General features: G+C 36.1%; 1 protein-coding gene across 5 annotated transcripts in view; it reads left to right on the top strand.

The window, feature by feature from the left end:
* The window catches only part of VPS8 (VPS8 subunit of CORVET complex), a 200,688-nt gene that overhangs the window by 96,673 nt on the left and 78,001 nt on the right, over positions 1–26,014 (top strand). For all 5 annotated transcript variants that reach the window (XM_016200097.2, XM_016200096.2, XM_087818259.1 and 2 more), the window contains 9 exons: positions 2,653–2,724; positions 5,545–5,664; positions 6,731–6,787; positions 10,270–10,352; positions 11,089–11,173; positions 12,069–12,167; positions 14,534–14,623; positions 17,779–17,825; positions 25,442–25,589. In XM_016200097.2, the coding sequence (XP_016055583.2) occupies positions 2,653–2,724; positions 5,545–5,664; positions 6,731–6,787; positions 10,270–10,352; positions 11,089–11,173; positions 12,069–12,167; positions 14,534–14,623; positions 17,779–17,825; positions 25,442–25,589 (801 nt within the window). The remainder of the gene's footprint in view (positions 1–2,652; positions 2,725–5,544; positions 5,665–6,730; positions 6,788–10,269; positions 10,353–11,088; positions 11,174–12,068; positions 12,168–14,533; positions 14,624–17,778; positions 17,826–25,441; positions 25,590–26,014) is intronic.

Raw genomic sequence — 26,014 nt, 5'->3', positions numbered from 1 at the left:
CATTGATCTGTTGCAGCCCGCAACACGGGCATGTGCCCTGACCGGGACTCGAACCCCGATCTCCTGGATCCTAGGTCGATGCTCAACTGCTGGGGCAAGAATATTCTTTACATTTTTAAGGGTTATAAAAACAGAAGAATATGTGATAGAGATTGTATGTAGTCTACAAAGCCTAGAGTATTTTCTCTCTGGCCCTTTACAGAAATTGTTTGTTTACCCCTTGATTAGGATTTAGCCACCTATCATTATCTTATAGAAACCCTATATATTTAAGGGACCACAAAAGAAGTTCTTATGACCAAATTCACAGATGACTTTGGACTTGAGTTTTAGGTCTTCCTTTGTGCTTCACAAACTCCGTTAGGATGTCTTTGCATATTAGTACTCTAAGAAGTATTGTATAATTAGAAACATTTTTGTGGAATGATAATGTTTTAACAATGATGTGCCATTTTTGGTGGCAGCTGTTGACTACAGTCAAAATATTTCATTGTTGCCCAGCCAGGTGTGGCTCAGCGGTTAAGTATCAACCTAGGATCCAGGAGATTGCTGTTCGATTCCCGGTCAGGGCACATGCCCAGGTTGCAGGCTTGATCCCCAGTTGGGGGTGTGCAGGAGGCAGCTGATCAATGATGACTCTCTCATCATTGAAGTTTCTATCTCTCTCTCCCTCTCCCTTTCTCTGAAATCAATAAAGATATATTTTAAATATATATATATATACACATATATATTACAGATATATGTGTGTATATATGTATATATAATGTATATATGTCATTGTGCCCTGGCCAGTATCGCTCAGTCGGTAGAGCATCGTCCCGTGCACCAAAAGGTAGCCTCTTTGAATCCCAGTCAGGTCACATGCCCAGGCTGGGGGTTCAGTCCCCTCGTCTGGGTGTGTAGGAGGCAACCAATTGATGTCTCTCTCACATCGATGTTTCTCTCTCCTTCCCTCTTCCTTCCTTTCTCTCTAAAATCAATAAAAACATATAATTAAATTTTTAAAAAATATATGTTTATGTAGTATATCACCACTTAATTATATGTGCAGAAGTAAACTTTCAATATCTATTTCAAAGCAGTGAATACATTCTGCCAAAAGGAAAATGGATAAGGAAATTATTTTTTACTTCCTTTACTGCTGTAGTTTTATAATATATATATTTATTCTCCATGGTTTTGTGTTTTAGTTGAATAGCACTTATATTAGCAGACAGCAACTTCTGTTTGTATCTGCAGAGTCTCACTTTGGCAGGCAGGGGTGGGAGTATGGTATGTGAGTGTGTGCATGTTTGTTTTTCTCATAAACATAGGATAGACCCGAGAGGCTTTCTAGTCCATCTTTCTGTCTTTAGGTAGGATTTAACCCACTTGAACAGCATGATATTTTCTATTTTCTGTTTGAGCTTTACAGAATAAGAGTTCCTACAGTCTCCTTGATAACTTGATAATTTTAGCATTTCTCAAATAAGTGGCACCAAAGTGGTCTAGCTGAGGAAATAGATTTTTTTTTTTAAGATTTTAGTTTTCTCTGTAATTAACTAGGCAAATCAGCAGTACTTTGTTTAAAGTGCTTACTGTGTGTCAGACAGGAGAAAGGAAGGAAGGGCATGCTAATAAGAGACCAGCATGAGCAAGGTACTTTGGGGAAGTTGGAGATGTTCTGGGCCCATTTGAAGAACAGCAAGTATTCTGGTTTGAGTGTAACTATGATGTAATCTTGAAAGTTCATGGCTGTGAAATTCCTTTTTTTTTTTAAAAGTCTATTGGCATAATATGGAGTCTATTTTCTTATTTCAGGAAAATAAGTAGAATATTATTGCTATGTGAATTTAAACATTTCAAGAGCCACATGTTCTAAGTGAAAACCATAGGAAAGCTCTTCAAGTCTCTCATCATTTTTATTATTCAATAAATAATTTTATTTAAACTTTTTGATATGAATACACTTTTAATTCCTTCATATATGTGTCCTCTAGGTACTAGGTATTTTCAGGATCAGGTGCTGTCATTTACTTTAGTGCATGTTCTCCTCAAATAATATTTGGCTCTACTTGAGCAGGGACATAAAATAAAAAGTGCTACACTTGACAGTGTTTTGAAAATATGATACCTATTCCTTGTGCATAGGCTTGAGTATTTTAACATTGCAGCAGTTTTGCCATAATAATTTTTTTCATAAATATCTACCTTTGAACATCATTTTTTCTTAGTTGTCATAACAGTTATTTTTCATGACAGTTGATAAAGTGTATTTCTAGATAGCAATAGCAGAGCAGTGGCTGAGAGTGCAGCGTTACTTCCTCCTTCTCACAGCCTTGCTCAGGAGTTGCCTCTTGCCACAGTGTTCTTCCTTTTTCATTGCTGTAAACTTTGCCTTTCTTTCTCAGATCACTTTATCATTGTATGATGATCGCAATATTTTATACTTTTTGTCTGCTTTAAAGTCTCAGAATACCATGAAATATTAAATGTTATATCTTTCTACTTAACTCACTACAAATACCTTCTTATTAAAGGCAGATAAGGAAAAGCTTGATGAGGAATGATTACCTTATTTGAGAATTGACCTATTAATAAGAATTTAATATCCTGTTGCCTTCTAAAATTTTTAAATAATAATTATTTTTTAAAATTTCTCCCTCTTAGACTTTTGAAGATTTTAAAAATGACAAGCAAGCTGTAGAATATCAACAACGTATTGTGGATATATTGTTGAAAGTAAGTTTTTAAAGAATACTTGCCTTTCTATTCACTCTTTTATTAAGAAAATTGAATTGTTTTATAGCAAGTTCTAAAATAATCTTGTTTAATGAAGCGATATGTTGCAATCATTTAAAAATTTTATTATGATGTCTTTCCCTTCAAAGATGAACAAAATACTAATCATTCAAAAAATTTAATGTATCTTGGCTTTAGACTCTATACTAGGATACCTGGTAGTATTCTTGAGAATTGCATATTGTGATCATTGCTATGTTAGTATGATTACATGCAATAATAGAGACTGACTTCAGAGTGCTTTGAAAAAAAAATGTGAAGACTCTCCCTTTGTTTCATACCAACATCACTGTGTTGCTAAGGTAGTGCCATAGTTTTACCGTGGGACTGAGATGATAGGTAACACTTAAGAATGATTTGAGGCACACAGAGATGATCATCCCAGTCTAAATCTAACTAGATTAAGTCCAAAGCTATTTTGATATTCATGTCGTTGCTAACAAATGAATGCAGAGACATTGTTTTCCTTTCCATCTGTACAGCTTTAACCAGGCCAGTTTCTTCTTGTAATGGAAAGCCTAGATTTTTGTCCTGTTCATTTAGCTGTGAAATGGAGATTTATTTCTCATAGTGACTTTTAGATTATTTTGGACCAGAGAACAATATGAAAATGCTCTCTAGTTGTGCATAACATTAATACATTACATTTGTAATAGTTCTTTATAATTTCCAAAGCACGTTGATATACATTATGTCATTTGAGCTATTTATTGATCTTGTAAGATAGGCAGTGGTGAATATGAAACTAGGGTTGCTAAACTCTCAATAATGCCACTTTGATCCAGGTGGCTAGTATAGAGAATTTTTACCTGGATTTCCAAAATACCTTCCTAAATGGTCTCTGTATGTAATCTTGTCTTCCTCTGATTTGTGATTTTGCCTTTCCTCTACCTAACATTCTTCTATGGCTCCACATTGGATCAGTTGTAATTAAGTTCTGCTATGAGAGAAAAATTCAAATAACAACCATGTAATTTTGAAGGGAATTTACTTTTTCCATATAAGTGTGGAGGTAGGCAACCTGATCTAGTAGACTAGTCTTACAAACTCTCAGGGATGCAGGTTGTCTTTCTTACTGCTCTCATTTTTAGTACATGGTTTCTGCTTTTGGTCCAAAATGGCTGCTCGGGCTCCAGCCATCATCTTTGCATTCTAGCTAGCCAGAATGCAGAAGGAGATGAAGAAGACAGTGTTCCCTCTCTTTAAGAAAATTTCTCAGAAGTTGTGTACTACAATTCTGCTTATATCATGTTGATCAGAACTTAGATATATGACCCCTTAGCTGCTAAGAGAAACTGAGAAATGTACTTTGTATTATGGGTGACCATGTATTTAGCTAAAAATAAGGAACTCCTTTACTAAGTTAGGAGGAAAGAACAGATGTTGGATCACAAGTACTAGTTACTGCCATAGCCATCTAAACTGTTTATGACATCCAAGACCTTTCTATGTTTTTTGGTCCCTGACTACTACTCTGTAACTGCTTCCCTCTCCTACCTTTCCACACATATGTATACTCGACGTGTCTCCTCTTTCTGTCGTATCTTTTGCACCTCTTCCTCCTTCCCTTTTCATTGTCACTGCCTTAGTTCAGGACCCCTTTGTGTTTCCCCTGGACCCCCGCAGTCACTTGCAATTTGGTCTGCCTTCTATTTCTTCTGTTATTTTATCCTATACACTGCTGACAGGATAATTTTCCTAAGCACAGTACTGATCATGATCAACTCTCCTGGTTGAACACCTTTAGTAGCTCCCCAGTTTTCTATGGAATACATTCTAGATTTTTTAGAATGACATTTGAGGCCTAATCTTTTCTTTTGATCTAATTTAATTTCTCCTTGCTCCTCATGCATGCTACTACATTCTAATGGAACACAGTTTCTCCAAACAATCTCATATTTTACTGCGCTCCTGCTTTCACTCACATTGTTTTCTCTGATTGGATTGCACTCTCTCCTGACATTTTCCCCTGTCACAGATTCCACCTGGGCTTTAAAGCTTAGTTTAAAAGCTACTCTTCTCATTTCTTTTCAGTTCACTCTCTAACCACTTGAACTAAATTTCCCCCACTGTTATTCTGTAGTTATTTGTTCCTTTATAATAGTGCTGATAACACTGTGCCTTTTATTTAAGATTTATTTACCTGTCTCACCCATTTATAATTCCCTTTAAGGCATCTCCCATAGCATCTTTCACATAGGAGGTACTCAGGAGAGGAGAGCTTACTTAAAGTAGAGGAATGATTATGATTTGATAACTGTGTGTGGTTGTAAAAAGCCCATTATGTGAAACCATGTGTTCAAGAAACTGCCTATAGACAAGGAGAACCCTTTTGGGGAGATACCTTTACTCTTAAATCTTACTTTTAAACCCCAAAGCAACTCCCTTCTTCCTGTGTTGATGGGCAGATTTTTAGTAGGGTTATTTTAATTTAATTTAAATTAATTTTAGTAGGATTCTCTTTTAAGACTTCAAGTGGGAAACATGATTAATATACCTCTGAAAGTTACCTCTCTAACAATTCACTTTTCATCCGAGTTGTGCCTAGAAATATCCTGAAAATCACTAAAATGCTCTCTTTTCAGAGTATGCAAGCAGTTGTGCTCTTTCTCTAATTGGTATTGAACTCAATTGTTGCACAGTCAACAAAAGAATCTTTTTATGAGTCTTCAGTTATGAGACTCCCCCGTCTCTTATAATTGTATATTTTTTGTGTCAAACCAGATGGTGTATTGAATAATGGTCTCTTTTGCTCATCAGGTTATGGTGGAGAATTCAGATTTTACTCCCTCACAAGTAGGGTGTCTCTTTACATTCCTTGCCCGGCAGCTTGCAAAGCCCGACAATACCTTGTTTGTAAACAGAACCCTTTTTGATCAGGTGAGTGTCTTCAACAGTGAGAGCTAGAATTGTTTTTATTCTATTACTGTTCATAGAAAAGTTCACTGGATTACATAGTTTCTAAATATAATAGCCAATTGGATAAGTGTCTTATCAGGGAGAACCTGTTCTGGTTTCAGTTTAGATCTTATTTAGTTGTTGGTGGTGTTTTTTAATGATGTGTCTAGATAGTATGACTTTTTCTAGTAACCTGGTATCATGAGAGTGTGGTTTGTGGAGATTAGTTTATAGAGATTCTGTTTTCTCAATTCTGTTGCTCCAAATTGCCTAGATTTCTTTGCTCAAGACTTTGCCAATTTTGGAATCACCCATCTCACTCGTCGTAAGACTATGATGTTGATCATCTGGAAGAGAGAGTACTTTTAGAAAATTTGAATGTATATACTTACAAATGACTTTGACTCTGAAAGGTATCTCCTAATCCCAGTTAAAGAGCTTCTCCATATCCACACGTGGCAATGAAAACAGTTTTTTATCTGCAGATAGGTGCTAATAATGACTAGCATTTATAATGCCAGGCTCTGTTCCAAAGTTTTATATGTGTTTATTTATACAATGCTCCCTATGGTTCTGAAATTGATATAGTTGTTACCCCATTTTACAGATGAGGAAACTAAAGCCTGGAGAGGTTAAATTACTCATCCAAGGTCATACTTAATAGTGTTATTATTAGCAATAAATGTTATTATTAAGTGTTGATAAGGTTAGAATTCAAATTTAAGTCGCCTGACTCCAAAGTTCATGTGTTGCTTGGTCCATGATGTCAGGGATCTTAAAGTTAAGGTATATAGATGGTGCTGCCTTCCATCATATTTCTAAACAGTAAAGAAATGTGTGTAAGGTACATGTTAAATAGTAGCATACCTGAAAACCTCCTGTGCCATTTACTAGGCCAATCAATTAGGAAGATACCATATATCTGTGGTATTTTTTTATGGCCAAGTGTGATTGAATTGGTGTGATAGAGAGAGTAGTTGCTGTTTTCATTGACAGTGTGATGGCATGCATGCTGGTATCCAATAAAAAATACCTTTTCTTTGACCAGGTTCTTGAATTCCTCTGTAGTCCTGATGATGATTCCCGACACTCTGAAAGACAGCAGGTATGAGCTACTGGAACTCCCTTTGCTTAAGAGTGGGAGAGAAGGCAGAGTAAGACAAAAAACTCTTCTGTGCTAGACTTCATGAGGCATAAGGGGAAAATGAGTTGTGCCAAATCCTAGTACTAACCTAGATAGCGGCAACCAGAAAATAGTGTGGATGGTTGTTAGAAGTACCTTATATCACACTAAGTTTCTAGGAGACTGGACCTGTCTTGCATTCAACATGACATCAAAGAGAATACCTCATCCTTCTCTGGTTACGGCAGCAGTTGGCACATGTTGTAATGGGCTTTCCACCAGTGTCACTAATCTGATAGCCACTCCTAGCTGCTATGGTCCTGAACCAGAAAACCTGCAGAATACTGAGTCTTAGGACACTCAGCTTTTGGGAGTGCCCTCTAGCCCCACGGCATTAAGAGCTAACCATTTCTGGAGACTAGAATTCCTCTGTCCCTCCACTAATTGCTGTGAAGGGATACAGTATTTGAGTACCACTTCATTCTACTTATGCCACTTTCTTTTGGGTCCCTTCTAAGAATAGGATTCTTTAAAAGTTTGCCTATTATAATTGTGAACACCAAGTCAACCTATTTAAAATTTATTGCCAGACTTTTGTGAGATAAAATTAAATACTTTGATAGCTATGCTGATTTTTTATGGTAATGGTGCACAGCTTGGAGGCTGAGACTCAGATAAAAAACATGGGATAGCAACAGTGACCCCTTTTTCTGCACAGCTGTGGCCCAGTGACTGCTGCAGACTATCTCAGGGAAGAGAACAGCTGCTAAAATTTTGGTTATCTTTTAAATTATATTGAATACAAATAGTAATGGGGACACCTCATTTTGCCCATTTCTCTTCTTGCAGGAAAAATGGATCATGATATGCATGGTGTTACTATATAAAATGATTAAAACTTTTTATATGAGTAACAAAATTAAATAGAAATAAAAATCTAAATGCAAAAGCCAAACCTTGAAAAGTAATTATCATATAGTAATATTCTATTTTTAGGAGTCCCCTTTGAGATTATCTAGTTTCTTTTTCTACTCATTTTAGAAATAGAGAAAACTGATAAAGTAAGTTGCTCAAGGTCACAACTAAGATTAGAACTCAATTCCTTCCCTTCTAATCCAGCACTCTTTGCCTCAAACAGTTTATTATATATCAAAATTTGTTTTTGCAATATTTGTTAGTATTTTCCGGTGGAATGCTGATAAAAGTTTAACAACTGGCTCCTCAAGTGTAGTTTTAATATGAATGTTGGTTGATATTTCATTTACCTAAATGAATAAGATGAAAGTGCAGCGGTGAAAGCCTGTCAGAACTTCACTCATTTGCCAGTGAAGTGACTTTTTTGCTGAATCACATAACAGTTTTTGAAAACTAAAAAAAAATGCCTTAATTTTTTATAATATTCGCATTGTAGTGACTATGACATCCACACTTTTAAGTTTGATTACCTCTTTGATATTATCTCCATCACTTTCTTAACCAAAGATTGGCAAAGGTTTTCAGTATAGGGCCAAAGAGTAAATATTTTAGGCTTTGTGGACCACATATGGTATCTGTCACATATTCTTTGATTTACAACCCTTTGAACATGTAAAAAGCCCTGATTTACAGAATTTGCCAGTTTCCATGGTGTCAGTACTTCAGCCATTTCAGCCTACCAACATGATGTCACTCAGCATAGAGTTGGAAGGAGCTGCATAGTGCAACACCCTCATGTAATATTTCCCTGTACAGATTCAGTTACAGTAACTAACCTCAAGAGCAGACATAGTAAAATGTAGTAAAATAATTAGAAAGTGGTGAGTTTGGGATATTAATTACCTTTGTTTTTTATTAATTTAATTATAAGGTTATATAACTTAATTTTTAACAATGGCTGTGTTTAACAACTGACTTACAAAATTCCTGAAAATTTAACTGGCTCCAGCAATGGCATTTCTATTATGTTATTTCAAATTGAGGCTTCCAGCAGATGGAGTTGACTCTATCGTTGTTTTATATAACAGTACATTATAATACTCAAAATGGATTAAATTAGGGCTCTAACATGTAAAGTTTGGATAGCTTTTATTTATTTTCTGCATTTAAAAAAAAAAAATCCTATGTTAGAAAAGTGCTTTATTAAATGTTTTCCTGGAGTTCTCAGTAGGGTCATGTTACTCTGGATCTTGAACTTCAATACCAGAGAGCTTTTCTCACATTGCTCTAATGACTGTGTAATGATTCTATTGTATTTTGAGGTTTATTTACATATATTGACTAATCTATCACAACATCCTAGTCACCTTTTTTATTCAGCTACTTTGTTTGGTAAACTTATTTATAAGGATCCCAGTGGGATTTTGTTGTTGTTGTTTTTAATCCTTGCCCGAGGATATGTTTTTATTGATTTTTTTAGAGAGAGGTGGGGGCGTTGCAGAGACCGGTTGCCTCCTGTATGCAACCTGACCCAGGATCGAACTCACAGTCTAGACATGTGTTCTGACCGGAAATCGAACATGCAACCTTTTGGCACACAGACGATGCTCTAGCCAACTGAGCCACCCAGTCAGGGCATGAACCCCAGTGCTTGTTTTTTATTGTGGTAAAATATACATACCATAAAATTTGAAATTTTAAATGTACAATTTGGTAGCATTAAGTATACTGTCATTGTTGCACAACCATCGCCACCATCCATCTCCAAGGCTTTATCTTCCTAAACTGAAACTTAAACAATAAGCCCCATTACCCCCTCCCCCAAGCCCTGGCAACCACCATTCCACTTTTTTGTCTTTGCAAATTTGACTACTTTAGGTACCTCATATTAGTGGAATCATAAAGTAATTTTTGTGTGTGTGACTGACTTATTTCACTTAATATTTTTAAGGTTCATCCATATTGTAGCATGTGTCAGGATTTCATTCCTTTTTTAAGCTGAATAATTTTCCATTATATGTAAATACCACATTTTGTTTATCCATTCATCCATTTATGGACATTTAGGTTGTTTCCACCTTTTGGTTCTTGTGAATAATGCTACTATGAAAAGCACCAATGTTTCCTTAGAAAAAATAACATGTAAACATGAATGCTATCTGTGGACTGTAAGACATAAAGAACCATAAGAACTGTAAGACATAAAAGCTCTAGACAAAAATTCACTTCTTGAAAGAATATATATGAACATTTTTAGCTAAGTGGATGATCAGTTAGGTATTTTAATAAGGCTTTATTTGCAAACGCTGTGACATTCCTTCCATGTTTGAAAAATAGAGCCATTAATCCTTTTGTGAGACTTAAATACAAAATGATCAACATTATAATGGTAGTCTAACCTGTTATATATGTGAAAGCCAAGCTAAAACATCAGCAAGTAATAAGACAAAAGAAAAAAATTATGGTTTTTGAGGCTGAATGGACTCTTAAAGAGCTAGTAAATAAAAGTAGATTGCAAAGTTTTTTGCTCATTTATTTTAAATGTTCAGGTCCTTTTAGAATTGCTGCAGGCTGGAGGCATAGTTCAATTTGAGGAGAGTCGGCTCATCCGTATGGCAGAAAAAGCAGAGTTGTAAGTTGTTTTGAAGTTGTCATATATTAGTTAGTACAACTATTAAATTACATTCCTGTAACTTGAAGCCCAGTTTATCACTGCATTGCCATTTCTTTAAATTAAGAAAAGCTATGCAAATATCAAAAAAATGTGAGCGTGAAAGTTGTGCCTTTTTAGTCTAGAAATTAGTAAAATTTTCAGAAACTTACAAGGAGTAAATTTGAAGTACTTGTACATTTGTTTTAGTATAAAAATGAAATAACAGTCTTATGATTTATTATTTTAGTTTTTTTCACTTACAGTATCCATGGTATTTTATAGATTTTGATATTTATATATATTATAAACAGTGCAGAATTTAACATAGCAAATAGGATGGAATATGTTAGCTCTACTATTTATCCATATTTTTAATATTTCATTTGACATTTAATTCTGAACAGAGAAACTTCATATAATTAATTGATATCTAATATATTAACTATTTTTGTGGCATATGTTGCTGGAACATTTATTTTGTACTCAGTTTTGAAATTTCATATAAACATAGTATTCAGCAGCATATTAAACCTTGTTTAGAGGAATGGCATATATTCATCCCCTTAGATACTATAACTTCATTCAATAGTAGAAATAGCACTTACTATATTTATTTTTCTTAATTCTAACCTCTGCCTGAGAAAACTTTTTGAAACAATAAGCTAATAACCACATGCCTTCTTGGTACACTGAATTATTTCCTTTTTTGTTCTAGCTATCAAATTTGTGAGTTTATGTATGAACGAGAACACCAATATGACAAAATTATTGATTGTTACTTACGTGACCCACTAAGAGAGGTGAGTTAAGAGACTGCTTACCCTTTTTTCTTACTATTTCCCTCCAGTTCCCCAATGAGTAGAAATAGCTATTCAGTATGTATAACTATTCAGTAGAAATATTTGGACATGTGTTTACTAATTCAGGTTTTCATTGATTCAGTAGGTTTTCATTGATTCAGTCGGTTTTTATTGAGTGCCTGCTATTATGCAAGTAAACATTGATAATTAAAACAGATATAGTTCTTGCAATTTAAAAACTTACAGTTTAGTAATGGAGACTAACAGTGAGAAACCAAATATGCAATTACAAGTTGTCATGAGCACTAGAGAAGACAAATTGGGTGCAACTTTAGAGGATGGTGGGGGAACTGACCAACACAGCAGCCAGGGAAGGAATCTCAGATGAAGTGACTTATAAACTGGCTTAGGAATTTGAGAAGAAGCCAGTCAAGCAAAGAGCCAGCAGAAAAGTGTTCTGGGATAGGGAGCGGTATATGCAGAGGCCTTGAGGTAGGGAACATTTTTGACGTGTTCAAGGAACTGAATAGAGATCATATAAATGAAGTTAAGATCAGTGTAAGTGGAGCATAACAGACAAGGGCAAGAATGATTTGAGATGAAAGAAATTTGAATGTGGACAGGGAACACCAAAGACAAAAGTATGATATTCCCTCATTAGGTTAATGAAATTGAGACCAAAATTAATTGGAACAGATTTGCAACTTTTAAGTCTACCCTAAACTTTAAACAATTACTCTTTCTTTTAGTGTCAGTTTTCTATCAGTTAACTATCCCCAAATGGTTTTCCATCTCCAAATAACAGATATTTACCAAGACTGGTACAGGTAGTAAATAGTGAGTAAACATTCCTTGAGTGATGAATGAATGAATTATATTGTCTTGTGCTCCTCAGGAAGAAGTCTTTAACTACATTCACAATATCTTATCCATTCCTGGACACAGTGCAGAGGAGAAGCAGTCTGTATGGCAGAAAGCAATGGATCACATTGAGGTGCAAATTCAACAAAACTTTTTAAATGTCCTCATTTGTGTGGATATCTCCCAAATTAAGTTTATGCTAACTAAGCAATGGCAGGTGTCATATTATTAAGTTGATATACTTTCAAATTAGCATCTTTTTCAGATAATTTATTCCACCTCATATTTGTATTCATAAAGCCTATGTTATATACAATTTATTACATCATGATTTCTGACAAGAGCCCATGTCCAATCAGCTGGTTGACAAACGGGCATATTAGTGGTTTTTTACAACATTTTTCAAATGATTCTGAGAGTATTCCTGATCTTTTTCTCTAATATAGCCATTCCACCCAATCACCCAGTGGAATTTTAGAAACATTACTGCAATGAGTTTTTCCCTCTGATGTATTTTCCTTCCTTATGTAGCAGGACAATTCTGAATTTGTTTATGCATGCTGTTTTACAAGAATGCAAGGGTTGACGTTGAAACAAAAAGTTCTTTTTAAAAAACATGCCTATAGATGCTTAAATGGAGAGACTAATAATGTGTGATGAACATCTGATCAGAATGCATTCTGAAAAGGGGCTCACAAATCACTCCTCACTTTAATGCCCTTAGGTTCATAACTTACAATATACCTCAGAAACCAACAGAGCTAGGAGGTTTGTTGAAATGTATTCTTTTTTATGAGTCATTGATTATTGAAAAAAAGGAGTAACAAAAAATGCTGAGGTAATACTAGTTTTGAAAATAATATTTCTATTTACAAAGTGTCTTTCTACTTGTAGCAAGGAACAGATGATGGGGTAACTTCTGGTGATAGGTTAAGAAGTGCAGTAAAAGATATGATTATTCAACATATTTTAAATTTTTTATACATGTGAAAAATGATTTTAAAAAGACCTGAAATACTGAGAAAACATTATATGTGATGTGAATACTTTGTTCACATCCTGATGGTTGTAAAGTTTAGGAAGATCAGAAATGTGAACACATTTTATGTGAAACATCTGGTGGGAAAGAGATACAGTCAGTCATCAGATGTGTGGTCTGAAGTAATTTCCACACTTTCATCTATAGGATTGGGAACATATATATGTTATTTAATGTTATGATAGTCCTGCTAACAAGATGAATGTATCTTGATGAAAGAACTCAAGAAAACCTTCTCCTACTTTGAGTTATATCTTTTTTCCTTTAATCATTTTGTATTCTTTTTCCTTTCATCATCTCCTTTAAGTCTCCATATTTACATTACAGCTCATTCTTTATTTCACTTAATCTGCATTATGCAGTGGTTTGAGCACATGGACTCCAGACATCCAAAAATGAAGCTATGTCTCTCTGCATAATGTGAAACGTGATGAATTAATCAATGAGCAAACAAATTACTCAGCAGAAAACTCAGACTGGAGAAGCAAGAAGTATTTTTGCTGCACAACAATTATTTCTGCTGACTTTTTCCAACATCTGCACATTTTTCTCACCTTGAACTTCTTAATATCTCTTCAGACCATAGTTACAAATATATAGACTTTTTGTTGAAGGACTTCCGTGGCTTCAGTAATGTAAATAAAATCAACATTAAATATGTAGGGGTAAAAGTCCTCATAATAAAGTTTTCTGAAAGTGCATACAGTGTATAGATTAGTGGTTCTTAACACTTCTGTGATTATAGACCTCTTTTGGAAATCTAGTGAAATATTTGAACCTGTGCATGCGCACAGATGCATAAATTTGTTTATAATTTCAGGGACCCACAGACCCCCTAAAAGCCATTTTTAGATAGAGAGTTCTAAGAAAAGGATAGCCAGTAGTGTCTAGGACAGCTTAAAGAGAGGGCAAATTGGAAGTCTTTGATTTGACAGAAATAGGTTTTTATTAACAGTAGTTACTTAACAGTAGTCCCTCTTAGTCTCATTTAAGACTTATGACCTTAAGTTGATATCTTAAGACACTTACAGTTTCAAAATCTATCAGGCATCGGAAGTAAAGTTTTAGAATTCTTAGCCAGAGAAATTGTGACTATACTCTTTTTCTCATGTCTTCAAATTATTACTTTATGCTCAAGGGTGAAATTCACAGGGAATTTGGGAAGCTTTTGTTCCTTCTTTTCATCCTGCAGATATCATGGCCTAAATCCAGAGTTTAGTGCTTTCATTTTTTAAGAATTCTGAATTACCTTTTATATCACGAGCTGATTTTTTATGTGGCGTGTTTTAAATTTTGCTCATTTACATTGTGCCTTTAAATTGAGCCCCTACATCTAGATCTCCTGAAATACAGTGTAGAAGCTCATGAAAATATTGATCATGCTTCACATCTATGGGAATTCTATTTAAATTAACATTAAAGATTTAACAAAAAGATTTTGTCTTTTTCTTTCACTCTAGGAACTTGTGTCCCTGAAGCCTTGTAAAGCTGCAGAGCTGGTTGCTACTCACTTTTCTGAACAGATTGAAACAGTCATTAAAAAACTGCAGGTAAATATTGCAGATATATTGGGAAGAAGCATCTAGTGGAGAGACAATTATTGAATGTCCACCTAAGAACTTTTGATTGTAGTAATTTCTTCAATTAATATTTGCCACGTAATAGTAGTTTCTACACAGTGTGTGTGTTTGTGTGTGTGTGTGTGTGTGTGTGTGTGTGTGTATGAGTGTGTGTTGGGGAGTAGTTCTGTGATGACTTCTGAGTCTGGAAATGAGGGAGTTCATCTTTGTGCATAGCAAATATTAATATCACAGAAGATCCTTTCCCTACCAAACCCCAGCCCCCCCGTTTCTTTTGCTATAGGAACTACAGCCTTATTCTCTTTGAGCTTCATGTTATTTATAAAGGCATTTGTCATCTTCAAATGGGGCTTATGCTGACTATATAGAATTTTTCTTGGAAAATCTTACCTAGAATACAGCTATATTAATACTAAATATTGAGGTGCTCATTTTGAAGTATTAGTTAATGGACCTCATATTCCACTTGTCACTACCATGGGAGAGCTAGTAGTGAGTTTTGCTCTCTACCCTGTGGCCACAAGTGATAGAGGTAGGGATAGGACAATGACAGGGATATGAAGCACAACCCAGAGTCCTCAAGCGGCAATGATAGTAGTAACAGATAGGTGTGCAAGATAGAAACCAGAGAAGTGTGTGGGAGGCAGCTGGCAGAACAAAGACAAGAAATTCATTCATTCAGACATTTATTGTGGCCCAGCTGTGTACCACAGTATAGTAGGCCCTGGGAGGCACAAATATGAATACATAACCACACTATGATGTTATAAACGCTACAGCAGACACAACTAAGAAGTGCTGTAGGAACAAGAGCAGTGACAGGCTATGTGAGAAAGTCAGACAAGAGTTCTCGTACATGCCTGACCTGGCTGGGTGTTGAATGATTGGTATAAGTGTTCTAGGCAGAGACTTGGGAGAGGCTTTCTAGATAAAGGGTTCTGTGTATGTAAATACTTGAAATTATGAAGCAACATGCTTATTCAGAGAATGGTCAGGTCTGTGTGAAGCATGATGTGGTGGGGCAATGATAAAAGAAACATTAGATTAAACTATAAAAGGTTTGTTGGAGGGGAGGAGTTAGAAGTGTAGAGGCTGGAAAATAAGAGTTTGGACCCTGATATTAAACAATCTCACATGTAATGCAAAGAAATTCTACTGTATCTTAAATGTACTAAAGTATTACTAAAGTTTTTTAAAGCAAAGAAGTGACATCATTAGATTCATTTTATAGAAAACTAATTCTATAGTGTGAAAAATGGACCGGCAAAGAGTGAAGAGAGGAGAGAGACAAGTTAGACCAGTTAGAAGGCAAAAGATCAGGAAGACCAGGACTAAGTCAGTGGCAGTGGAGAGGATCCATTCAATATATGTTTGTGAGGTAAAATGTATAGGACTCGGAAATTAGTTGAATGTGATGGGAGGAATTAAAAATGACCTCCAGATATCAGGCTAGGTTGTCCAGCAGGATGAGATCCATTAACTTAAGATAAAAACTGTTTATTAATTCAATAAATATTTATGTACCTGCAGAGGGCTGAAAACATTAAGCGCTGAGGATACAAAAATATAAATGTATCCCTGTATTCAAGGAAGAAGACAGATAAGCCAGAAGATGACTGACTGTAGAAGAGTTTCACTTAAATGATGATAGAGCACTGCCCAGGCCACTGAGGAAGTGCATGTAGGGTCATCCAGTCCATCCTAGTGAGGGGAGAATAGGAGGACATTTTTCCTAAAACTACACTAAAACCATGGAGCTTCTTATCCCCTTTAAAAGTCAACAATTCTGGTGAATCTTCTCATCTATAGTGTTGTTATTGTTTAAAATGTAAGATTATCCATCTTACATTGCAGGAGTTTCTTTTTTCTATAATCTCTAAAGATATTTGAAAGGAGAGAGGACAGATAATATGAATATATGCAGTACCATCATTCTGGCAAATATATAAAAGCTGAAGTGTCATGGATTTTTAAAAAAATGGCTATTTGTGGACTGTTTATGGAGTCTTACACATTTCTTTTAAGGAGATGAAGTATTTCTTTTATGGCAGAGCTTTATTGATTGTGCAAGAAAATCCCACACACCTTTTATAAAGTGTCTTTACTTTTGATAATAGGAAGTATGCCTCTGACCTATTGTTTCAGAATTCTTGAAATAATAAATAAGCCAGAATATTAAGTTATAACCAGAAAGAAAGTCATGTAAAGTAAAATAAAATGATAGGCCAGGGAAAAGATAAAAAAATCAAAGACTGATAAATATATTCAAAATATCATATTCTAAATTACAGTCATCCTTTTCAGTTGTGAGAATCCCCTCCTTTTTTTTTTAGAGGGGAAGTTCGAATGTCAGAAAAGAAGAAAGAAAACGAAACTAAAATAATTTTTGCTCAGCTGTCCTCAGAACTTAGAAACATTTATGTTCATATAGTATTCTCTGGTTTATCTCATTTAATTCTCACCTCCACCCTGTGCAGAAGGCAGAGAAGGTATTGCTGCTCTTTTTAAAATTAGTAAACTGAATTGCTAAGAGAGTCAGTGACTTACACTAAGTCACACAGCTAGTAAGTGGAAGAAACAGAACCCCAAATTCATGACATATTAATTGCTAACATGTTGCAGTTTGCCATCTCTTCTGTAGGTGATTTTATTAGGGAGTCAATGAGCTTTTCTGGTGGTTCCCACTTAGATTAACTGTCTCACAGTAGGACATTGTTACAAGAAGGACCAAGTGAGGCAGTGTGAACCCATCAGTACAGCCAGAATTCAGTATCAACAGAGCAATTAAGAGCACCAGCCATTCCAAGCATCGTCATGCTAGAACTGCACTGGGATTTGTCTCACAAGAGGGCTTTTTTTGCTTTTTTTGTAGGGGGTGGGGGGTTGCAATAACAAGGTGTTTATGTTTCTTCTGCACTCAAAATGGAATGTGTGCCAGTGATTAAATTAATTAGAGGAAATGAACTCCAAATGATTCTTTAGAATTTCTTAGATCTGTACAGAGGGCTTAATGGAAATAATCATAGGCATGTGTGCATTTTAAAAGGATATTCTAGAGTCATTCTTTACCATGCCATAGTTTGAAGAATTTGTTTTAATATGTTTTTTATTGTTTTTCTACTCAGAACCAGGTTTTGCTTTTCAAATTTTTGCAGAGTCTTCTTGACCCAAGGTATGTTGATAACTTCAGCTTTTCATAATACATAGATTAGAAATCAAGGAAAATAAGTTGAAGTTAAGAAACTGGCCCATAGTATCCAAATAGTGTGCTCAGCTCTTGATTTTTAATATTAGTGGGAGTAACAGTTACATAGATTATACCCAAATACATAATCTGAAAACAGATTATATCTTGAGGAAATACTTTTCATTTGAGCATGAGCATACATGGTGAGTTAATAAAATAATTCAAACAAAATAATGAAGTCATACCACGAAGACATGTTTCACAAAGGATTTGATAACCAACCAGATTCCTCTTTCTATCCTAGCTTCATGCCTTCTTGTTCCTTGTTCCATACTGAAGATCAATGGCTTTACTTCCCAAAGTGAACCCCTAGTCCCAGCCCATCTAAATGTCTTACCTTTTAAACTCTCATTTGAAGTGTTTAGTTTTAAATAATTTCCTGGCAGTGTAAGAGGGAAAGCTTAGATGTTTTCTTAAGTGCCACTTAGTGGCACTCATCAAATAAAGACTAGCCCAAGGAAATGATGAAATTAGTAATGGATTTGTAAGCAAAGCAGCTCTGCCTGGTAGAGCTTAACATTTTGTGGTGACTAAATGGAGTACGTTGGGAGTTGAGGGTAATAACATTTAACACCCTCTAAGACAGTCACTCTTAACTAAAATCACCTAAGAAACTTAAAAATATATAGCTGCCTGGGCCCTACCCTGCAGAATCACTGAGCAGGGATGTTTTTGATGTACATCTAGAATTAAGTAGCACTGGCTTAAGTGTAATATTCCAGGATGAAACAGCTTTCACATCAGACATACAAACTTTTAAGTTACGTTATAATGTACACTAGCCATTGAAAACAGCCATTTACTTATTTAAGTGATTATAATATCAGTTTCTATTATTCTAGTATTCTGTACTATTTTTAAATATCAAAATACCAGTGATTTTGTTGATTGTAACAATTTTTTTGAAATCTCAATCATTTAAACCTTGAGCAGGCTATGCCACATTTGAATTTAGAGTCATACAGATGTGTGTATGCAGATGTTTAGGAAATCTGACTGTATTTCCGCACCCCAGTTCAATAGGGACAAAGGAACATTAAGAATAAGTAGACTGGACCTGCCTAGCAGTTTTCCCTGGCAGACAACTTCAGACTATTTTTGCCTCTTATATTTCCCTTTTTGTTTTTCTTAAGCAATAGAATTTTTTTAAACATTCAGTTTTATGTTCCATATGAAGCTCCTATAGAAGCATTCTGGAGAGTAGAGGAAATGAAAGAAACAGTTATTTTGAGGTGGGGATTTCTTATATGTCATATCAGAATATTGGGGTTTTTTTTGTTCTTGCCTCCAAAACCTGAGTGAGTAGGATCATTATTCTTGTATATATAGCTTATGTATATTTGATTGAACATTTACATGTATTCACTGAGTTGTTTTTGAGGGGGTAGCTTTTTATTTTGTCAACAGCATTTTTAAAGGAATAAACCATCTAGTTAAAATTCTTATGTATATTTCTCTGTTTTCTTTATTCAATTTTAAAGTTATCTTTGCTATGTAAATAGTGTCCTCAGTAGAATTAATTGACCTACAAAGATATTGGTGGCATCTGTATATAGAAAGATGAGATAGTTTGGAGGGGAAGAGGTGGGGGTTAATCCTCCAGAAGCAAATTATTTGCCTGAATTGAGGCCAGAGCTTGGGAGAGACGGGATTTGCATCCCCTTCAAATTCCCTCCGTGGGACAGCTGCTGCCTGAAGCCTGCCTACCCCCACTCCCGCTCCCTGCGTGCATTCCTGCTGGCTGCGAGTTCTCACAGGAATTCTGATATATTTACGCCCAGATGCAGGTCTGTCTTTTGTGCAGTGGGGATGCTTGAAGGGTAATTCGAAAGGACACTAATGGTTTTTATGAGGCTATAAGTGTCATAAGAAATAAAGAGAATGTGCAAGTGTATTGATATTCGCAGTATTTTCCTCAGTGTGATTTTCTTGGTAATGTCAACTTAGCCTTTGTTAACAATGTCCTGGAGGCCTCTGAAATATATGGTATGATTTTCTCATAGAAAAATACATATAGAATGTTGGATTATATTTCTAAGTCTTTAGTCAAAATAAAGTAAAAATTGAACATTGCTAAGGGTTTGAGTGTCTTTGCCAAGGAGCAAAACAGAGATTATGGAAATAGTTATACATTAGATTTAAGTTGAATTTGTCAGTGTTTCTATGTGTAATTTTGAAGGGACATTTTAAGATACTGACAGTGTTGAAACAGCATATTTCTAAGTTAAAATAAAAAATTAAAACACTGTATATGTTAATGAACTTTGACTTATAAAAACACATTTCTGCTTTAATGAATGCCTATCAACTTGGTCAGGCTGACCACCAGATACTGTATCTTTGGTTAGCATTTTGCCAGCAGCTCAAATTCAACCTTTTAAATTCTATTGCATCATTCTAATGCATGGCCGGGCATGGCTCAGCAGTTGAGCATCAACCTAGGATCCAGGAGATCGCAGTTAGATTCTGGGTCAGGACACATGCCCGGGTTGCAGGCTTGAACCCTAGTCGGGGGCATGTAGGAGGTAGCCCATCAATGACTCTCTCTCATCCTTGATATTTCTATCTCTTCCTCTCCCTCTCTCCCTTCCTCTCTCTGAAATCAATAAAGATATATTAAAAGAAAAAATTAAAAAATTTGAATGCATCATCATCATCTCCTAATCTCCAGACCTGATACATAGATAGGTAGGTAGGTAGGTAGATAAATAGATAGATACAGGTAGATAGATAGAAAATGCTCTCATGCATTTCATTTCTTTATTCAATAATTCTTTATCATGAGATTATTATCTGCTAAGTACTGTGTGAGAGTTTGAAATGGCTCAAAATTATACTTACCTTTAAATCTAAACCTATTTATTCTTTATTTTCTCTCTTAGCAAATGGCATTATCTGCCCATTTATTTCATTTAACAATTTACTGAGTGAGTACAGCACACTAAGCACTGTGACGGTGACAGGAGATAAAATGATGAATAAGATGGGGCCTGCCTTCATAAAATTTCCATTCTGATGGATGAAGTAGACAAGTAAGCAGGCAGTTTTAGTATAAGTCTCTTACACTGAGTGATGAATTTTTCACTTACCCACTCCACTCCACCTTCCCAGCCACACCACAGAGAACCAGTCAGTCATAAAAAATCTACCTTCTGGCTATCTCTTCTGTGTGAGCCCTCCTCTTGTCTACCCATACTACCCTGGTTCGGGCACTCGGCATCTCTCTCTCCTGGTCTCTCTTGCTGGTCACCTAACCAGCCATCCTAATTCTACTTCCACTTTCAAACAGACAAATAATGATAACGTCTCCTTTCACCTTCTCACAGTTCTTTCAGTTCCCATTATTCAAGGTAAAATTCAAAGTCCTCTTGGTGTACAGGCCCTCTTGATCTGATTCAGGCATATGCAGCTTTATTTTCTCATTCTGACTTCTCTCTTTCCTCCTTTATTCTGCAGCAGTATTGAACTAATTGTTCATAGAATACACTACACATCATCATTCCTCCCTTTGAATATGTGTTCCTCCCTCTTAGTCCACTTTGTTTCTTGAAGAGCAATTTACCTATATATATTAAGAGCTCAAAAGTTACACATATGCTTTGATCCAGTGATTTCATTTTGGAAAATATATGTTTTAAGGAAATACTGTGAAAGAAAAAGTAGTTATATTCAGATACCCATATTAGCATTTATATAGTAAAAAGGCTATTTTAAAAAGTGGATGGGGAAGATGGCTAAATAAACACTAAGGTATAGGAGCACAATTGAATACCAAATTGCAAACATGGGTATATAAATGTAAAAATAATTCTAAACTGAAAAAATACATAACATTAAGTAGTATGCACTGTTGGGGAGGAAGAAATTTTCCTCTACCCTCCTAAGGTCTTTTGGCTGGTCTACTAATTAAATGTACATGAGACAGATTAACAAGAGAAAATAACCAAATTTAATTTTTTATGTGCGTATGGGAACCCTACATACATGAGAGTCAGAGATCCTACATGCATGAGAGGTTTGAGACAGGTGAGATGAGGTATATATGACATCATGAGCTAAGGAATGAGGTAAGGTAACTGGGGCTTCAGACAGGAGGAAGTAATTCACAGGATGTTAAGAAGAGCAGATGTTCAATAATTTGATGTTTGCCCTGCCATATAAATTAGGTAATCGCTCCTATGTGGACAAGGCTCCACTTTAAATTCTTTAAGGCAGGGGTGGGGAACCTTTTTCTGCCAAGGGCCATTTGGATATTTATAACATCATTCATGGGCCATACAAAATTATAAACTTAAAAATAAGCTATGGCCTGGCCAGCGTGGCTCAGTAGTTGAGTGTTGACCTATGAATCAGGAGGTCAAGGTTTGATTCCGGGTGGGACATGTGCCCAGGTTTCAAGCCCTACGCCCAGTAGGGAGCATGCAAGAGGCAGCCAAGCAATGACTCTCTCTCATCATTGATGTTTCTATCTCTCTCTCCCTCTCCCTTCCTCTCTCTGAAATTAATTTGAAAAAACACAAAGAAACCTTTTTAAAAATTAGCTATGAAAAAAGCTCCTAGATTTATTGAATTTCGAGTCCTGCCTGCAATTGCCTTGGCAGGGCCAGACCAAATGATTTTGAGGGCTGTATACGGCCCGCAGGCAGGACATTCCCCACTCCTGCTTTAGAGGAAAGGTAAAAATCAGGGTCTCGATTGCCTTCAGCTCAAAATAATCTACATGCCAAAGTAGTATGTCTTGGGGAGGCCTGTTATTAACCCCTTCAACTCCCAAGTATGTATGTGTGTGATTGAATGATAGTAAGAGAATATGGAGAGATGTAGATAGCTTAATGTTTACTATATTCAAAAATTCAACTGAGTAAATTTAAAGACCTAATTGGCTTTCCTGAATGATTTTGAGTCAGGAGCATCCCATCCAGTAAAGAGAGAGGTGCTCCATGACGTTGTACAAAACGGAAGGTTTTTATTGGCATAAACTGGGTGGGACAAGGACAAGAAAGGAATCAGCAAAAGAAAGGAAAGGATTCACTCAGGCCAGGGCAGCTTTCTTTAAGTGAGGACTTACTGTTTTCTGTAAAGAGAAGCCGCACTCTTTTCCTAGTAAGAGGCTTCAGTTACAGGAGGAATTATATTCAGATGCGGGAAGTCTTCCCCAAATTAAGAGCTTTGTGACACCCAGTCCTGACCAGAAGCAGGGTGATGAACTCAGTAAGTTCTGCTGCTTGGGGCTCTCTGTACTTGCTAATGGACTAATTCAGTATCTTCTCCAGTCGGCAGAAATCCCAAAAATGAAGTTTTCTTTCTTTTTTTGTATTTCACAACTGCCTTTAATGCAGGGGTTTAAGTGAATGGCTGTTCCCTGTGTAGACCACCACCTTAGTGTTCTTACCACGTAACTGGAAATTATCTGTTATGTGTCTGCGGCCAACTACGCTATAAACTTTGAGAGAAAAGACTGTTGCATTCATCGTTGTTTACCCAGCATTAGCATAACTTTGGCACATAATAAATAAATTGAACCTAACTGACTGGAAATAGTAAATTGGACTGCCTTCAAATGGAGGAAACCAAATATAGAACAGAAGAGTGAAAAATCACAAGGACTAGGGCAACAAAGCCAGATATGGCTCAGAATAAATCCTGTCAGAAAGATCTACGTGAAGAAAACAGATGCCCACGATAAACCCAGGGAAATTATGGTTCTCTAGATAGGATAAAGGTTGTGTAGCAGTGAGTACTGTTAGGTAAGAGAGAAAAGGGAATGCTAACCAACGTTTCTGGACGTGAAGGGAGCCAGTGTACTTTTCAGATGTTTACACCATATTGTAGGTGGTGGTAATATTTTATCTACATCATACTTCTGTTAATGTGTCTTATAAATGCATGACTATGAAGCAGATTAAAATTAGGCATAAGCATCTGCTGATGAATCACAGTATTTAATTATTTCCAGACATTTATTGGCAAAACCCTTTACAAGTACTGAAAATGTAAATATGCGTCAAACCAAGCAAATCACCCAAGTGAGCAGATTTTGATGCATCCATTTGTGAGGGAAATAAGTGTGTCTGCCGGGAAATGATTAGGCAGCATCAACATAATCAAAACGTTAATAAGTAAACAGTAGCGTTGACTGTTGCTTATCAGTCCTGCTCATAAATACAACTTGTTTTATCCATTTCTCAAAGCTCTTTTTATTAGTCACCTGTTAGCTACCTGCTTTGCCATATACCTACTGCTAACTTTTATGGCTGTCAAAATTAGCATAGTCTTGGCACATAAGTGGATGCTCAGTAAAAATACACTGTTGTAGGCTTTGAAAATTCATTAGTGAGAAGATAACTCAGTAGCTACTCTTGCAGAATTTATAGTCTTTTAGAGAAGACAGATAATTAAAGAAGTAATTACAGCCCAGCTGGCATAGCTTAGCTGTTGAGCATCACCTAGAATCCAGGAGTTCCTGGTTCGATTCTCGGTCAGGGCACACGCCCAGGTTACAGGCTTGATCCCCAGTGGGGAGCATGCAGGAGGCAGCCATTCAGTGACTCTCTCATCATTGATGTTTCTATCTCTCTTTCACTATTCCTCTCTCTGAAATCAGTAAAGATTTATTTGGGGGAAAAAGAGAGTAATTACAACATGATGTGATTGGTGCTATGAGGGAAGCATGGTAGAGAACAGAAGATGGTTTATAGTTACTCGTGAGTCAAGTTGTTTAAACTGAATTGGGTCATCTGTTTCTTTTAGAGCAATAGTATAACTTTCATTATGATTTATTAGCACCTCCACTGAATATCATTTCCTTAATTATTCAGTGTAAACTGAGCAGTATTGTGATTTAGATGCCTCTGATGAATATACAGTTCACCCTAATAATCTAAGTAACAGTGAGATTTTTTTTTTCTTTTTCTCTTTTTAATCCTCACCTGTGGATATTTTTTTTCCATTGCTTTTCAGAGAGAGTGGAAGAGAGAGAGAGAGAGAGAGAGAAACATCAATGTGAGAGAGACACATTGATTGGTTGCTTCCAGGGATTGAGCCTGCAACCAAGATACGGCACATATCGAACCTGGGACCCTTTAGTCCAAGGGTTGATACTCTAACCACTGAGCCAAACCCTCTAGGACAACAGTGAGATTTAAAAATATATATATGTGTGTATCAATAAAGATACATGTATATATATATATACATATATATATACATGTATCTTTATTGATTTCAGAGAGGAAGGGAAAGGGAGAAAGATAGAAACACCAATGATGGGACAGTTATTGATCGGCTGCCTCCTGCACACCCCTGACTGGGATCAAGCCCGCAACCCAGGCATGTGCCCTGACCAGGAATCAAACTGCGATCTCCTGGATCCTAGGTTGATGCTCAACCACTGAGCCACGCCTGGCCAAGGAGAGATTTTTAATTCGTGATTTCACCTGACCAAAAGGTAGTCTTGGTTTTAAGATACCACACTTTTTACCTGTAGCTTTAATTATAGATGTGATTAAGTGATGCTACTCTTTTGCTTTTTATGTTTTCAGGGAAGGTGTTCATGTAAATCAAGAGTTGCTGCAGCTATCTCCCTGTATTACAGAGCAGTTCATTGAGCTGTTGTGTCAGTTCAGCCCAAACCAGGTCATAGAGACATTGCAAGTCCTTGAGGGCTACCGCCTAGAAGAAACTATCCAGGTAGGACCAATAATGGAGAGAAAACAAGAGTATACTTTTCCTAATCATTCACCATTTTACAGATGAGCAAAGGGAGACTCATATATTAAATAACTTGCCTAAGGTCATACCTAGTAAGTGGTAGCACCTGAGATTGAACCTAGATCGTCTGATCCACAGTGCATGCTTTTCATTGCTGTGAACCTGGGTGTATGCCCTGACTGGGAATCAAACCCGCCACCTTGGTGTACTGGATGACACTCCAACCAACTGAGCCACACTGGCCAGGGCTATGGCACATCTTTTAACTTGGTTTTTAGTGACTTTTTAATTTATCAGTCTTTTCCTTTAACCTTTAATTTTTTGTGTACCAGTCTTATTTTCTTTTGACTTTGATGGCATAAAGAATATCGTTTTTTATGAGTTTTATAGGTTAGCTTTTTACA

This window comes from Miniopterus natalensis, chromosome 6 (assembly GCF_054644295.1).
Source record: "Miniopterus natalensis isolate mMinNat1 chromosome 6, mMinNat1.hap1, whole genome shotgun sequence".
Lineage (NCBI taxonomy): Eukaryota > Metazoa > Chordata > Mammalia > Chiroptera > Miniopteridae > Miniopterus > Miniopterus natalensis.
The sequence above is the reverse complement of the archived record's forward strand: the minus strand, read 5'-3'. Positions and strand labels throughout refer to the sequence as shown.